This window comes from Ylistrum balloti, unplaced genomic scaffold (assembly GCF_031769215.1).
Source record: "Ylistrum balloti isolate Yb309-2 unplaced genomic scaffold, AGI_CSIRO_Ybal_v1 Utg370490, whole genome shotgun sequence".
NCBI classification, from domain to species: domain Eukaryota; kingdom Metazoa; phylum Mollusca; class Bivalvia; order Pectinida; family Pectinidae; genus Ylistrum; species Ylistrum balloti.
This window is the reverse complement of record NW_026782319.1, coordinates 97,817-116,271: the sequence shown is the minus strand read 5'-3', so window position 1 is coordinate 116,271 and position 18,455 is coordinate 97,817. Positions and strand designations below refer to the sequence as shown.

The 18,455-nt window shown below is 34.2% G+C and overlaps 1 protein-coding gene across 1 annotated transcript in view; it reads left to right on the top strand.

Moving 5' to 3' along the window:
• Positions 1 to 4,640: 4,640 nt before the first annotated feature.
• LOC132555449 (E3 ubiquitin-protein ligase RBBP6-like) overlaps positions 4,641 to 18,455 on the top strand; it is a 28,857-nt gene continuing 15,042 nt past the window's right edge. The window contains exons 1-6 of the mRNA XM_060219798.1: positions 4,641 to 5,988; positions 9,405 to 12,047; positions 15,763 to 15,847; positions 16,972 to 17,014; positions 17,946 to 18,059; positions 18,390 to 18,434. Coding sequence (XP_060075781.1) covers positions 4,641 to 5,988; positions 9,405 to 12,047; positions 15,763 to 15,847; positions 16,972 to 17,014; positions 17,946 to 18,059; positions 18,390 to 18,434 — 4,278 coding nt within the window. The remainder of the gene's footprint in view (positions 5,989 to 9,404; positions 12,048 to 15,762; positions 15,848 to 16,971; positions 17,015 to 17,945; positions 18,060 to 18,389; positions 18,435 to 18,455) is intronic.

The window sequence follows — 18,455 nt, the reverse complement described above, 5'->3', positions numbered from 1 at the left end:
AACATTATTCAATCATTATATAGTGGTCCTAAGTCCTGTGTAAGGTATAAGTCTGAATTGTCCGATTTTTTTTAATGCTCACAAGGCTTAATGCAGGGTGAGGGGTTATCTCCCTTTTTGTACTCAATGTATGTGAATGATTTCGAAAATGAACTTATTAATTCCTTGTGTGAGGTTTTATTCTTAAGAGACGTTTCTTTATTTCTATTAATGTACCGTATTTATTCTATTAAACGCCCCGTCTCTAATAAACGCCCCCCACCTGTTTTCTCAGTAAATTTCAACAACTCAGGAGTCGGGTTACAAAGCTTACCTTTTAATAAATTTTAAATTCCTGGTATCCATGAACATGAACAAATGAATTTCAGCACAAGAAAATTACACTGTCACGACATGTACACAAGTAATATCAATTTAATCCACGGTTCATTTCAATATACTGCAGGCCAAACAGCCGGGACTGCCGTACGAACTACTGTCTTCACTTTCACTTTCACTTTCGCCAGTTTCGCTTTCACTCAGTTCTATTTGTGGAAGGCGCGTTCACATCACCCATTAAATTTTGCAAAACGTCAACTGCAGCTTGGACATCCTTTTCACTAAACCCCTGGAATTCCTCATCGTCAGAATCATGCTGGAAAATATGAACCTCACTACCGTCCAGCGAATTTGTGATACCGCATTTTTTGAACGATCTTCTGATTGTGTCCGGGCTAATGCTATCCCATGCTGTCTTGACCCAAGACAACATTACAGCTTTAGATGGGGCTTTACGATTCCCTGCTTTGGTTTTCTCAATGGGGATACTGAAACACCATTCGTCATACAACTCTCCAAGTTTCTGTTTGAAGGGTTTATTCCATTACACATCAGCTGGCTGTAGTTTACATGTACATCCTCCGGGTATAACACAGATGTCTGAATTATATTTTTGACGAACCAGTTTTTTACATCTTCAGTAAGATGACCACGGAAAGCATCCCATACTAATAACTGCCTAGCTGTATTATTCACACCCCAGAGTTTTTTTAACCAAAATTTTATACTTTCCTCGTTTGCCCAGGATTTTTGTCCGGCCCCGCACATGTATACCACAATACCACTTGGTATGTCATCTTTCGGAAGGGGACGAATGCCAGTGTCACCGTTATTTTTTGTTTTTCGTGGCCAGTACTGTAAACTCTGACCTCCTTTTCCCCCTTTATTGCCAATGTCGATTTTCCTGGCATGTCAAACCACACCGGGGTTTCGTCCATGTTAGCGATATGGCTATCGGGGTATTCTCGTAGCCGACGCATTCTTAACACGAAATTAAAAAAACTGTCAATACGATCATCAATTAATGAAACTTCATGTTGTGCCACATGCGTAGATCGCCTGAACGAAATGTTATGTCTGTTTTTGAATTTAGAAAACCATCCATATGAGGCTTTGAACGATTGACTACCATTTGCCTTATGCATACGCAGGGCCTCAAAACGCAATGCTTTCCAAGTCACTCGTATTCTGGCCTTCCGTCTGTCCTGTAGCCATCTCATAAGATTTTTGTCAATATCTTCATATCTGACATGCCTCCCACCTCCTTTACAGCGTTTAGATGTTTTAGAAAGATTTTTTAATTTTTCTTTGTTTTGACACCAGTCCCGCACTCGTTTTCTGTCAACACGAAACACTTTTGCGGCGGCATGTTTACCCTTCTCCACTGCGAAGGTGGTTACTTTAAGCTTGAAAGCAGTGTCGTAATTTCGTTTTGTCCCAGACATTGTTATCAGGTATGTGGGATTTATTAAGAAACAGACTGGCTTTTATACCGCTGTGTTTTTTTATTTTGTTATGCAAACTAGGCCTACAATTGGAATAAATACGGTATGCAGATGACACTGTTTTGTTTTCAGAGTCTGCTACTGGTTTACAAAATTTACTTGATTCTTTAGAACAGTACAGTAACAAATGTCAATTGACAGTTAATTTGGAGAAAACAAAAATTGTTATATTTCGAAATGGTGGGAGGTTACGTATTGGTGAAAAGTTTTATTTTAGTGGCATTGAAATAGAAATTGTTGATAAATTTAATTATCTTGGAGTATTGCTCAACTTTAATGGTAAGTTTACTAAAACTCAAATTACAATTGCTGAACAAGGTCGTAAATGTATGTTTAATGTACTAAGAATTTGCAACAATTTGTCCCTTAATGTAGTATCTAAACTAAATGTTTTTGATGTATATGTTTCCTCTGTTCTTAATTATGGTTGTGAAACATGGGGCTATAATTCTGCAGATGTAGTAGAAAAAATACATATTGATTTTTTAAAAAGAATTTTGAATATAAAAAAGAGTACTCCATCTTTTATAGCTTATTCAGAGTTAGGTCGCTTGCCTTTACATATTATCAGAAAATGTTGTATAATCAAATACTGGCTAAAACTTATTAATTGCGATAATTGTGTTCTTAAATCAATTTATGAAGAAATGAATGAATGTAATCATAGAAAATGTAATTGGCGTTGTCAAGTTAAAAATCTGATATTCTCTTCCGGTTTTGGAAATGCATGGTTAACACATCATGTTGATAATGAAAAGTTATTTTTGCAGAGTCTTAAGATAGCGCTTGACTGATAATTTTATTCAGGCAAGGAATGAATTTGTTGACCAGTCATCAAAATGTTACCTGTATAAGTTTCTGATCGACAGTTTTACATTGCAATTTTATTTGACAAAGTCTATCTCCAATGTGTATCTTAAACTCATCTCTAAATTACGGCTCTCATTGCACCAGTTATCCGTAGAAGAGGGACGGTATCATAATATTCCGAGGGCAAATCGGCTTTGCCGTCATTGTGATCAAAATCAGGTAGAGGACGAATTCCATTTTGTTTTGGTCTGTCCACAGTATGTAGATAATCGCAAAAAATTTATAAAGAAATATTACTGGAACCGTCCATCGTCTTATAAGTTAATTCAATTGCTTTCTGTAAAAAATAGAAAAGAGCTGTGTAATTTAGGGAAGTTTTTGCAATTAAGTTTTTTAGCTAGGTCTAGATTCTACCATTAAATTACTACTGTTTCTATCTCTAGGTTTATATTCGTTATATTTACTGTTGGCGTCTATCTCCTGACTACACCACTTTGTAACTGTTATGATAAGCTTTATGCCCAAGCTTATGTAACGCTCAGATAATGCAACTTTGTCTTTGTCTTCTGTCGATCCATTATATTAATATGTTGTATTCTCAGCATCCCATCTTCCATTAATTTGTATATCTTGTACATCAATATTAATTAACTGTATTTAAACTAAATGCGTATATGCTGTACAAGAATGTTATATATGTACTCTGTATACTTATGAGCCGTAAGGCTTAAAGTGAATAAATAATACAATACAATACTTCTGAAAATTGAGTAACTGGTCACTGACAAGTTATAGGTTTAGGCAAGAATTTATGGAACTTGATCAGTCACCACTGACCAGTATGGCTTAGGAATACAACATGCTTTGTTTGTGTTGCATTATGTCTTAATTCAGAAAGAGCTTCTATAATTACACTGAATTGGTGTTTTTGACTCGCCTAAAATAATCCCACAAAAATTTACTACAAAAATCATTTCAGTCTTTCATAAAATTAGCATTTGATTGGTAAAATTAACAAAAAAAAAAAAGTACGTTGAAAAACATTCAGTGATAAATGATATGATTTTTTTTTTTTATCAAAACTTTTGTGACATTAGTTTGTCAATTATATTTTATTGATCATTGCATCCAGTTTTCCAACTGAAAAGTGGCATATCTGCTTCAGTTTGAAAGAAAAGGTACAGATAAAAGGAAGGTTCAACATTTTGATCAAAATTGTTTAAGCGTTGTTGGTCCTAAGCAATATGCATCTAGATATATTCTAAAATACTCATATTACATACTTCATTACTGATTGGTCTTAAGTACCAAAATTTAATCACTTATGAGTTATACTATTTTGAATATGATAATTGCTTGGCATGTTCTTAAGTAAATACTTTTCTAATTATTCTATTTGGATTCTTTTTATTTTGATTTGACTCTCAGGATTCTATGGCTGATCATAACTAATTTTGATGTTTTGATGATGTTGCAGACATAGGGTCATGCTTAACTAATGATTTAAGGACAGTAAAAAGTAGATATATATGTGTAGTTAATAAATGTGTGAAAGATAATGTGTATATATTTCAGCAGACAGACACCCACCAGGTCGTGTTCCTCAAGGAGATGTCAATGGTATGTAAACTGTCCACTCATTGGCTCGTCGCCTAGATGGTAGTTATCTGTGCTTCTGCTTTGCTATTGTGGAGATGTTGTACGTGGACTGTCTTAAGTTGGTTGTAGATGCCATCATATACATTTTTTGTGTAACTATATATTATATACCTATTTGCTGGACAATTTGACTTGGTCACATTTTTATGATCACTTCTTTATTCTGTTGTACCCTGTGTATTGTCACTTTGGATTAACTGTTGGTGATTTGTTTTTTATAATTTTCTATTCCGTTATTCACTGGAACAAAGAGCAATTTTTGTGAATATGTTTTAGACGTATTGACATTTTCTTTTCAAAGTTTATACAAATTTCCCAATATATGCTCAGTACATCCATGATCCAGGAATGTATCCTTTCAACCAGAACTTTATCAGGGATATAGGATCAAGGCAATCACAGCAGCAAGGATTCGGTAATAACAGCCATGTAGGTAGAGATATGGGACGATACAGAAATGACAGTTGGTTTTCTCAGCAAAATAACCCAAGATATGGAAATGACTCGAACAAGTATACAGATATGTATGGAAATGCTAATCAAGGTAGGCAAGGTTTTCAAGGGGAATATAATAACTTCAATTGTCAAAGGCAATTGTCAGATAATCAAACTCAACAGAATGATAGACAGTACATGAGGCAGAGTGAGTACCAAAGAAGTGGAAGCTATCCTTGCCAATTTGGGCATCCATATTTTCAAGGAACTACAGCTTCAAATCAAGTAAACTGGCTTATAGACAGGCAAAGAAGAGCTTTCAGTGGTCAGTCTTATTGTTTCGAAGAAGAACGATGCTCTCCTGAGTTTAATTATCCAAGAGGAAGACCGTACCCCAATGAGTGGGAGTTACAAAGAGAAAGGCATAATTCAGCTGATCATCATCAACATTTTGAAAGACAAGACTTCGCTAATGATGGTGTAACAAGGGAAATAATGCAGCCAAATTTGTCTCACTTTAAACAGAAGTACTACTGTTCATCTTCTCAAAATTTCAACCATGATCAAAGCTGTGGAAGAAACTTTACACCTTACAATGACCAGACCACATTGTTTCAGAAGCACATATCACCTCAGAGATATAGAAAGAAGAATAAAATGATAAAAATGAGTTATTTGAATCAAAGATATGTGCCAGAAAATGTGCAGAGATCTAATATGATGCACTATTCCTCCAATCAAAAGACTCAAGTCCATTCAAAACTTGAAAACTGCAGTGATCACTCAACTGAACATGACAACAAGGAAACTGAAAAATCTAGTACCTTGGATCAGGACAATATAAAAGATTTTACTACAACTCTTGTCAATACAGCTTCTGAAAAGCTATTGCCAAATGATCAATCACTTCAGAAAAGTTCGCAGGAAATGAAATCCAAACTGTCATGTCTCGAAATGGAGGGTGACAATAAGAGCAGTTCTAGCCATATGGTTTGTGATAAGGAGGAAATTGGACCCACAAATGTCAATCAGAAAGTTTTCTGCAAAACACCAGTATGTAACGTACAGACTGAATACAGTCCCTCTAGCAATGAAAATCAAGAATGTAAGATTCAGTCTCCAAGTACTGAGCAGGTGGGTGGAATCACTGGTCGAACAACCAAAACAGATCAGTCAGCTGTAGAAAATGTACAACATTGTATGGAACTTGTTAGTCTGGATGGTGAAACATGCATGTTGCAAGATAATGAAAGAAACACAGGTAAAATTTACATAGATGTCAATTTTTTGCTTTGCTTGCCACTTCCATATGCTTTTCGCCATCACCTGACTTTTTCATGACCCAGAGAAAATCAAACAAAAGTATTAGAGAAGCAAGATGTGGATCTAAATGCAGTAGAACTTGATGCACAATATAGAGCCCTATACCTAGATCCTTATTCATTGCCTGCTTAATGCATTTTTGAAAATTATTTTCAGATTTGAATATGCATGTACCTCATATTCTTTTTCTCTCCTGCTTCATAGTCTACCATTAACATGCATGCCTGTGCACTTACTGACTTGTCATTGCTTGTAAAATAAAGTTTGTCCCAAACCTTACTAATTTTAACTTGGCCTTAATCTAGAGAAGAGGGGCTAAACCTACATGGTCTGGGAAATTTCTTGAAAAAGTATTTCCTTTGTTGGTTTAATCCTGATAAATGAAATTGTACCAGCAATCTAGTTTTGATTAGAAAGAACAATTGATTCATGGCCATGCATTTGCTATTGTAAGTTAGAAGAGTCCATTGCTAATTTTCTTATTAACTAAATTGGATTTCTATTTCACCATCAATTTATATAAGTATAAACTTACTGATTTTTTTAAAGCTGCCGGAGGCGGTCGTATATTGGCGTCATCTTCTCCGTCCATACGTCCATCCGTACGTCCATTTCTTGTGAACGCAACTCCTCCTAAAATGATCATCAAATTTTCATGAAACTTGCTCAATGTCACTAATACAATAGGTAGATCTGCATGAAGGGGTGATTTATTGGTTCGTTGATTTTTGTAAGATTTATGCCATTTTCAACTTTGTATCTACTTGCTCATAGTGGAGCCTTGTGAATGTAACTCCTCCTAAACTAATGATCAGATTTTCACGAAACTTGCTCAACGTCGCTACTACAATAGGTGGATGTGCTGGAAGTGGCAATTTTACGGTTATTCTTGATCTTTATATTTTGTGGCAGCGTATATTGTGTCCATGGCACTCTTGTTTATTGTTGCCTTTATATATATATTAAAAACTATCACCTTATGAACAATGAGACAATTGGTTTTTGCTGAACTATACACAACAAAAGTTTAATGAAAACTTACTGAAAGGAAACCTTTATCTCTTGATCAACAGTATGGATATGTAAAATTCTGCGTCATTTATGATAACACATGTACACAAAACACTGTCACCAGTAAACCAAAATGACTTCCAGTCTGAATCGGTTGGTAATTAATGTTACTTATTTTTTATAATTTTGAATTGATTTAGAGTTATCAGATAATGTCTGCCACACCCAGAAGAATATCTGGTGCTGAGAAAGGTGATTTTACCGACTGAGTTACTACTGTTGCTCTTTGACATTCATCCCATTAAAATATGGAATTTCTTGCAAATTTATTTGAAACACAATTTCAGCCATTTCAATTCTGATTGTTTGGATCACATGGTCCAAAAAAAAATCAAATATGTCCTGAACCTGTGTTGCCCAATGGCATATTAGAAGACAGAAGAAAACTATTGATTCTGCAGGTGTCCAATTTCAGCCCACTGTTATCAAATGAAAGACTATTCAAATCACCCTTAAATGTCTGTGGTTTTCAGCATCCCTCCATAAACAATACTTGTTGTCACTATTTCTGAGGAGGTACTTGAGGGATATTTCTCAAAATTCAGTTGTCCCCCTTAGTTCCTAGTTGTGCCCATCTTGAATTTTGTTATCGCTATTATAAGAAGAGTATTTCTTAGATTTGATGTGTAGGCTCAGAAAAAACAAATTTCTGATGTACAGGTATCTTGTTAGGGTCTGTACAATAAATCTATAGTGATTTGGCCTATGATAATATTAAGTAATTCAAATCATCTCATCATATTTTCTTGTGAATAGGCCAAAAAGTTACATTGCATAGCCCATAAAGCACCAAATCATTTGATTTTTTAAAAAAATAAGAAAAAACAAAATATGAATTACCATTTCTCAAATTTGAGGATTAAATCCTGGCTTTCATAATTAAACTAGCAAGTAGCTAATACAGTGTATATTGAAATTGATAATGTACCTTTCAGATATCATTGATTGCACACTTGCTTCAGTTTGTCAGATTTTTTCTGTTTATCGGTCTCTTGTAAAGTGTAATTTATCATGAAAACATGTAGCACTTTTTCCCCTTTGTTTTGACTTATTATCATCATGTCCACTTATTTTTTCAGCATGGGACATGTGTTTATTGTTCTGCCTTGCAGTGCTCTGTTTGATACTCTGTAGATATTTTCTTCCTTGCCATCAACTGTCAGATTTTTTACTGGTTCTATTTTAACCAAATTTGGAACTTTGCTTTATGTGAATATGATCTGAGTTGAGCTTGATACTAGTCAAAATCCATCAATATTTACCAGACTTACTGGCCTAATTAAAAGTTGAAGATCATTTTTTTTTGTTTCCATCAAATAAGTTTAAGGTTTTTTAGCAAGATTTTAACCAAATTTGGTATACTGTTTTCCCTCAATTAGATCTCAGATTAGTTCAATATTGGTCAAATCTGTAAAGATTTGTCATAGTTACAGAGCTTTAAAACATTGGTGATTTCTTTGTTTCCATCAGTTAACTAATTTTTAATGCTAGACAGTAAGACTTGAACCATATTTTGGGATTGCATTATATCAGTGAGATCTCAAAGGAGTTCAATGTTTGTCAAAATCTGTCAATATTTGCCAGATCCAGAGTTACAAGACTTTAATGAAGAAAATAACAGAAAGAAACATGGTATATAGAACTTTTAATTGAAGTTCCCCATTTGATTTGGTGGACTTGCTTTAGTTGCATGTCACTTTCCATTATTTGACAAGTACGTCCCATAGTCTTCATGCTTTCCTATTCAGCAAATGCATTCTTAATGACCCTTCACTCGATGATACCATATTTGTTCACTTGCATCTTCAATGTATTGCAAAAGTGTCTTTCCATTGAATTTCCTAGCCCTCCTGTTTGCGTTATCTTCATGAATGGTTTACCATGTGGGGCATATTGTTTTCTTCTTCTTTTTATGTGTGAACTATTTCAGTGTTTTATGTATGCAGGACTTATACCAGACATTTTAATTGCATTTAAAGGCATGTAAGGCTTTCATTGTTCGTTTGGGTCAAACTTGTACTAGGTGTACAGTTATCATGCTATCATTAGTAAAACCAAAGGTTGTTTGGTCAGTGTCTCATTGTAACTCACAAGTGTATATAAGTTTTTAACTCCATTCAATCCTAAGATATTTCTTTTCAATATATCTACAAATTTTGTTTGTGTAGCAGTTTGGTATTCATCTCCATCTCTAAATGATATGATCAAAGTTGTTGATAGACTGTCAAACAATAAAAGCTTTATTCTTCATTGTTTTATCTTATATGTACAATTGTTTTAAAGGTTCACCTCAGCAATCAAAAGATGCACAATGTCTCTTGATACGTCCATCAGTTGCAGAGAAGAATAAGCCTCTGTCTCCAGCAATGAAGGATAGAAAACAGTTTTTTGGGGTACCCCTGCAGAAAAGAGGTAAAGAGACCCCAAAACCACAAGGGACAGGAAAAACCTGGTCATCTAGTGATTATTTTACAGGTAGTGGAGAATCCCAAGATATACAATCAGGTACAGTTAAGGTTCATACAGGAAATTCAAGTATAAACACATCTGTAGGAAGTGAACTGGTATCAGAATATTCCAATGCAGATAATAAAACATGTGTTGGTGGAAATGGAGATCAAGACACTATTCATAAGTACAGTACTTCAGACATAGGAGACAGCTTAAAGGGAAGTAAGATCAGAACACCAGCAGCTAGAGAGGGACAAGAAGGAAAATGGAGAGACGGAAGACATTCAGATATGTCTGATAGCATGGAAGGAAATAGGGAAATATGTGATAGAGATGCATGGCAAACACCAGACAAGGATTCTAGCAGAAGAGAAAGGATAGCAAGAGATGACAAACAGCCACTGTACTGTAGAGAACAGCAAGTGACTTCAAGAGGAATGGAGACTGGTAAAAAATATACAGAAAATAAAATGTCCTTCACACAGGAACAACAATCAGTTGACAAAGGTGAAAAAATGACAGAGAGCGTGACTTGTTCCCAAAACACTGGGTTAACCTACAGGGAAAAGAACCAACCTGGTGAAAGAAGACAGTATAATAGTCCCAACAGATTTCCTCGGGATCATGATAAACGAAGACAATATGGATCATCGCAGTATAATTCACCACGGAGTAGACAGGAGAATTATTACTCACAGAATAAGTGCTTGGATAGGGATAGAACAAAGCAACACAGAAGTAGTATTGAGGAATTTCAAATAGGTTCAAAACAGAGGATAGAGGGATACAGAAGGTCAAGAGACTCGGAGAGTACAGTTTCACCACAGGGAAGGAACCAAGACCAATTCTCATATGGTAGTGGTAGATCCTACAGAGGTGATCAGTATTCTAAAATTCATAATCTGAATAGCTCTCCATGCTGTGATTCATCTAATTTTGGTAAGTCAGGAGCAAAGAGAGGAAGTTTGGATTCTAGCTGTACACTTAACAACTATCCTGACCAAAAATGTGCTCAAGTTGATAGATCAAAATCTTTTGATGAGCTTAAGTCAAGTCAAAATTCTGAAAGTTTACAGAGAATAGATCAAAAAGTGAAGCCTCCCATGATGGAACAAGATCCCGACATCTCCACAAGGAATAGAAATGTAAAGGAGTTATATTACAAGACAATTGAACAAAACACAGATGTGAGCAGACATCAAAGGAGCATGCATGGATATACTACGACAGAACAAAAGTCTGATAATGCACAAAAGATTCAAATCGTGGAGAATCCTACAAAAACTGATAGAGTGGAATTAGAAATGAAAGTTTCTGGATGTCCAAGTGGCAATGATGAAGATTGTAATGATAGGTCATTAGAGGACGCCCCTAAGGAACAAAAAGAGAACAAATCAAAATTCAGCTCTGTGTGTTGTGCGACAGATACTCATGACAATACTCATTCTCACAACAAATCGAGGTCAGCAATGTTTGAAGAAAGTTCTTCTGCAAAAATTACTCAAAGCATATGTACCAATATTTCTCCACAGCAATTTTCATCTGATGTGTCTGAGATTAAAGGCAACATAAACAAAGCAGATGAAGTTTTTCCAAGTAAAAATATTCAAGGAAATAAAGAATGTTCTTCACAATCCAAATTGCTGATTAAATCACACACAGAAAATAAGAAGCAGCACAACAAAATGAATTCATCACAACAGCTTCAGAAAGGCTTTTTGTCGATGAAACCAAAAGATAAAGGTCAAGGCTGTATGCTTCACAATGACAAAGATACCCAATCACCCATGCCTACAAAACCCGTGGAGGAAAGTCTTCATAGTGTTTGTGATCAGAAGGGACACAATCATAAATCAGCCTTATCTGTGAAACCATCTAATGTATATCGAATGAGCAGTTATAGCAAAGAGGAATATAATCAATCACCAAAGAGACAGTACTCAAGTGAAAGGGAATCTCCTAGACGGGGTCGACATTCCTCAGATTCCAGCCAGGTGAGAGGTAGCAGTAGAGACCATGATAAAGTTAAGGACCGAAACAGGAGTACAAGTGGGGGAAGCACACATTCTTCTGATACAGGAAGGGCAAGATCACATTCTAGGGAATCAGACAGTCATTATAAAGACAAAAGATCCCATACATCACATAAGAATGATTATAGGAAAGTGGCAGGAGAAAAGAATAACGAAAGTAATTTTGATAGTGATTCTGGTAATCACATACAACACATTCACAGACATCAACATAGGTCAAAGAGAGATAAATCTAATAGTCATAGGCACAGACAACGATCAAAAGATGATTCTTCTTACCATGGTGAGAGAAAAGAGGCAGGTCAGCAAAGGTCAAAGGACATGGACTCTAGTTCAATTCTTCGATCAAATGAAGAGCACCGAGATGGAGGCAGAAGTAAGGCAAGGTACAGCAGGATGGATAGTGCTACAGGCAGGTGGAAGGATGATGACATTTATATTGGTAGGTACAGAGTGCTGTTAGTGTTTACAAACGTGTTATTTATACAATTATGTTTAGAATGAATTAAACAATTAAAATTTCTTTCATTTATATAACATAAAATTTGAAACAGTAATTGCACTCTAAATATTCTTTGTTAGAAAAGATTTTTCAAAACAATTTGAATTGCATTATCACTCCAATCAGTGCTGCTTATAGCATTACTAACCAGAATGGTATTTAAGCAGCTAGCAAATGTGTTGGGAATTGTAACAGCACCACCATACATGTGTTGAATTTTTATTTAGAGAATATGTTATAAAACTGATGACTTTTACTTCTGGTTTACAGTGACATGTGCAATTTGCTGCTTTGCTCTACTTACTTAAGATTCAGAAAAAAGAACATCTTTTTCCATAAATCAAACTTCATCAAATGATCTCTGTATCATTCAGTACATATATCCATGTAGTTGATATCTTAAGCTTGCCTGCCCTTTACCTTTTCTCCTTTAAACAATTTGTCTGCTAACCAAGAGACCCAGTGCCACAATAATGGGCAAGTAACATTCTTCTTCTCATAATCAATAGGCCATACATTGGTGAGAATGAGTTAAATTTGTTTTTTAAAACTTGACCTATTTTTAAGGTCATAGGGATCAAATATATTGAAGACTTCCAAATTTTTTTCCAACTACAACATATATACTGTAAAGACGGGGTAGGGTGTTTGAGATGAACTTAAAAGTTACATATTAGATTATTCTTTTCTTCCAATCTAAATCATCTCTGTAAAGCTGCAGAACAGGTGAGTAATACAGGCCCTTTGGGCATCAGGTTACAGAAATTCATGTAAAACTACTATTTTAGACATCAGGAGATGGTAATTTAATTATGTTTAAAACTTGTCCAATATATTGCAGGTCAATAGAGGTTTTAGATCTGGAGCAAACTCTAACAATTATATGGTAAAGCATATTTTCAGTAACATATGTGAACAAAATTGTTCATCATTTCAGTTTCATGCAAGATTCATTTGACTAAAGAAATTGCCATATCACATTATGAGCTTCATAAGCTTTTCAAGATGACTACTGCATTTCATATTGAATTTGACATTTAAAGTCTGTTACCACATTGTCTGATGAACTTTAATAGATCTACTTAAAATGTTATGGACATCTTTGGTATTGGTTCTTGTTGTGCTTAACATTTTTTGAGTTTTCTATGAATATTTAAGGTGACTGCTAGGTGCAGTTAAGATTATTATATTCAAAGTTTGTTATTGCTATTCCTGGAGAGCTACAAGAAGGATCCTCTTCAAACCATTTCATTTAAGATAGCCACCTGCACTCATTTTGAGATTCATAATCAAAATGGCAACCAGTGCCCTCTTTGAATTTTGGAAAAAGCAATATTTTACACATGATAACACTTCTAGTTTTCAATTGTTTAAGGTTTCTTAATGTAACTAATCAATACAAAATGTAATTTTGATGTCAATACAGCATATGAACAAATTTCTCTGATAGAAGGAAAAACAGCCATAAGGATCTAATTATTTGATGGTTGACATTACTATCCATAAAGCTCACCAGAGTCTTGTTGAAATGAAAAATACCTTTCACACTTGCTTCGAAAAGCTTATGTAGAATAGAAACTCCTGTTAGGTCCTGTAAATTTATACATCACAATCAGTTGTTATGGTCAGTTTACGTAAAAAGTGAACTGTTATCGGCCAATTTTATGAGAACAGTGCAATTGTCTTTGATATGAAAATCGTGTCATTGTGGAAGATTCTTAAAAGTTATTATTGTCAGTGTTCTGAATTGAAAACTTTCTGCTGATGAGTTATTTGAATAATGAAGTAATTTGTTAAATTGATTAGATACTCATATACATAAAGCTATGAGATGAATTCGATTGTTTTGTAATGGAACATTTGTATGCTTTGATTAAGGTTTAATAGTCTGCTTTCTTATTGAATGAGCATGTTCAGGATTGTTTTGGGGGTCAAAATGTCAAATGTTAAAATCACTATTACTGGTAAAAGAAAGTTGGTGCAGATCATTATTTCCAGACATTAACATGTGTACAAGTTTTTAAAACAAATTAAAATGAAGCTATTGCTCTCTTTTGGGAATGCTTGCTTGGGATAGCTTTTGGGGTTGAAAGGTCAATTGTCAAAATCACTGTTACTAAAGATAAAATCTGTTTCATCTTAATCTGAACTTAATATCATATCATTTCCTTAGGTAGGACTGGACCCCTCAAATACATATCTATGCATGGTGTTGTAAGTTCAGTCAGTCCAGTCATTTAACTGCTTACATAAAAGCAGCCTTACAAAATGTGTTGTCTGTCTGGGATGATCATCTCCTAATCCTGTTTGTGGTCAAAGAGATGAGATGAGTTCTGAAAAAAAATATTTCTCAAAGGTCATAAAATGTAAGACTAAGCAGTTATTTTCCATATTCATCATACATACATATATTGTTATTCAGCTGTCTGTCAGTGGTATACTGGGGATTCCAGCCTACTTTCAATAAATGTAAATTTGTCTGTTTATGATATAGAGAATTAACATTTCATTTCATAAACTGTGTCAAGTTGACATGCTTGTGTTACATTTAGCATGCATAACTTTAATCCATTTCACATTTCATTGTGTCTTGGTTAACATGTTATTATGTATTATCTTGCTTGCTATACTGGAAAAGTCCACTTAATATTTGAAAATGATAAAAAAAAACCACATGGACATAAACCACTATCCATTAATCTCTTGGATTTTCAAGGAAAAATATAGTAAAAATTATTTCAAAGTTCATATTTGATATCTGTAAATACATTATGTAAATATTATTACCATGCTTTCCATTAATAGTATATATATTGGTTATTTGGTGATAGAAATCCTCAGTTATGACCATTTTGCAATATTATGATTTTTCAGAAACTTCTAGGAATTAAAGGCATTTGTATATGTGTAGTGTGTATAAATATACTGACTGCTGGTAATTTTTTTGTTAGAAATTAGAAAAAAGCAAAAAGTCATGCATTTTATTATCATCCCTTTCAGTTAATGATACATACATATTTTTGAAAATATTGTTAAATTCCCCATGACATATTTTAATGGATTATGTTCAAGAAAAAATACAAGTTTTCTTTTATTCATTTTAAAGTGTATCATTGTTCTCGTATACAAACAAGTCAAAATATTTTGTCAAGGATCTTTCGGAGATCAGTGTTGCCTTGTTATTATAAATCTTCGGTCTGTCTAAAATCATTTAAAATAAGCAGGTCCAATTATAAGGTAATCAGATGTACATATATAAACAGTATCAAACTGATCTAGACACCTTTGCTTACATATACATATAGTACCTGAAATGTATATAAACCTGATATCTTTCTCTATCATAAATATTTGCCCTGTTATAGCAGATATCAGATGTATAGTCAACTTTGGAAGTAGAAAGAAGGTCATATTGAATAATATATAGAACTAACTGATATTCACATTGTTGAAAACATATTGTTTACCTTAAAAATGTATGAATTATAGTCTGATTTTGTATGCAGTTTGTCTACCACATGGGGATTTGTGGGAAAGGTAGCATATGCAGTTACTGATAAGTTTACTAGCCTGTCACAAAGTATGGTAGACAAGGAGACATATAGGACATCAAATAGTTTTACTGTTAAAGAATTCTCACTCTATCTTCCCAAAGGAGGTAGTGATGTTGACATAGATGAAGAAGACTCTGATGATGAATTGGAGACTCCATTTTTCCTGACCTCATTAACAGAGGCAAGGTATGTATTTCAACATTAAATTCAAATATCAGTCGAGGCAAGGTACATATTTCAACATTTCATTCAAATATCAGTCGGACAAGGTATGTCTTTCAACATTTCATTCAAATATCAGTCATGAATTGTCAGACATATCTGAAGCGAAAATGAGTTACATTTTGTATATGGAGAATGCTTAATGTTGAAGAGAGACCGTCTGCAGGATGTTTTTTAAACTTAGTTATATTCACAGTACAATCATACAGGTACAATTAAATGCTTTACATAGCTATTCCATTGAAATATCAAACAAATTTAAACTTTTACTGATCAGATCAAAACACAGTCTTATTTTTTTCAATCATTTAATTGAATAGAAATAATATATATACATTAAATTTGTAATTGTGCTTTAACCTCTTCAAAAATTATATTTTTCACAGAGAGGTGGAATGATTGATTTTATATAAATCATCTTTACTGATTGAAAAAAGCAGGGTGAAATATTTTCTCATTTTAGTTGTATTAGTACAACAAGAATTATTGTTTTATGAAGAAAGTAAAAAGAGAGATAAGATGTATTATTCATTTTACCCTGGACAGGTAAGCACATGCTCTTTATCGGTGTGAGATTACTTTGTCACATGCCTCACCCTAGTGTTGAAAGGGGTTGGGAAATTTAAGAAAATGATTTGACCTCAGAGTAATAGCTTAACGATGAAGCCAGCAGGGTAAGAGAAAAATAATCATTCACCCACTTGTTGATGAGATATGGTGATCTGAACTTTCGGGAAAAGATTATTAAGTTGAAAAACACTCGGCAAGCCTCATGTTTGTTAACTTAATCGTCTTTCCCCTGTGGGTTGAGATCCACCTTTCTCGCTTCCAAAGGTGTTAAAGATTCTATTAATCTGTCTAACGTGACTATATTCAGTGACCTGTTGTTACTGGATTCTGTCCTCAGAAATGTTCAATGTAAAAACTCAACTTGTTGTAAGTAAGATATTTTTTTTGTAGTTGCTGATTTTTGGTGGAAAACTAGGAGTTGGTAATTATTTCCAATAAAAACGGTCTAAATGTTATCTGAGATGCCTTATTAATGTTATTTCTGTAAGATTAGTTAATTTTCTTTTGCTTGTTTTCAGCTCCAGACCAATTCCTTCCACGCCAACCAAGGGTATTAATTCTGTAAGTTTTACCACAATACTAATTTTGTTTCATGAATGATATTCTATTCACCACAGAGACCTTAAGAATGCTTATTTATTGACCAGTCCCCCATCAACATATTGTGGGCTGTTGTTAAGGTCAGCTTGATTTGAGTTTTGAAGTTAAAAGGTATTAATAGTTAATAAAGAAGTTACATCTGAAATAGCATCCTTGTGTTATAAGTATTGCAACCTTGGTTGTACATCTTGGTGTGACATTGACCCATTGGCTTTTCCAGTTTCCTCATCATCAATTTTTTTGTGTTCAGGTAAGTGAACACAGATTGTAAATTAAATAAGTCTGTTCCACTTCAATGCATGTTACAGCTGCTGAATAAGACCATGACTTCACTGACCAGATACTTCAGTAACATCTCAATGTGATATATATGTTCTATACCTAACTGCAGCTCTGCAACAAAAATTATTTAGGTTTACTCAAATTTCAATCCTTTATTAATTTAAAAGTTAAACATAAGTCTCATAGGAAATGTGTAAACAGGAATTATACTGAGTGCAGCCATCACACCTTATTAGAGCAACTGATATTGGAAGTAACCTTCCTGAATATTGTATAACAATTGCAGTAAACATTTCAGAATGTACACCAGAACTTCCACTGATAGGTGGTTCATGTTGATTATGTATAGATACAATGTATGGCCATGTAATGGATGTAACTCAATATTTGAAATATTATAGGGATTCACTGGACACTAATTTTCTCTTTTGCAAACTGCAACAGAAACCATATGATTTTCGATGGACAAGTAGAAGTTCTGAGGCATGTCAGGTTCCACTTTCCCATTCACTTAACTATTGATGCCAGTGTACCCACAGTTAAATCACAATACTTTTCAATATTGTAAAAGAATATATTTTTCAATGCTATTGTGTTGTTTTTATGTCAGTCAAAGACAGAATCACCGACACCATCCTGCAGGCCACAGATCTCGCTGGCTCCTTTGTCTTCATTCAACTCAGGCTTCTCACTGGATGTCCTATTAGCTGAAGCCATTGATAAGGTAAAAGTGTCATTTATTGGTCTGGAACGCTAGTAGAAACCAGAGTGCCGGCTTGCTGATACACCCACTCTATTTACATGTGGATTTTTCAACTGGCAATGATATGTAAGGTTAGAGTCACATCACCAATGCAAACAAAAAAAATTCACACAGAACATTTAGACCTTATTCAAGATCTCCAGCCATTAGTTTGATGTTGTTTATGATCAATTTGGGGTTTTACAGGTGAAGGGAGGTAACTGAAGAACTATAAACTATCACAGATCATATGATCATTGCTGTTAAATTTCAGTTACTGAAATTATTTGATTTGTGATATTGACATTTCAGACATCAGAAGAAAGACAGTGTGAAGACATGCATGCAGTACTGGAGGTATGCTTAGTAAAGATGTTT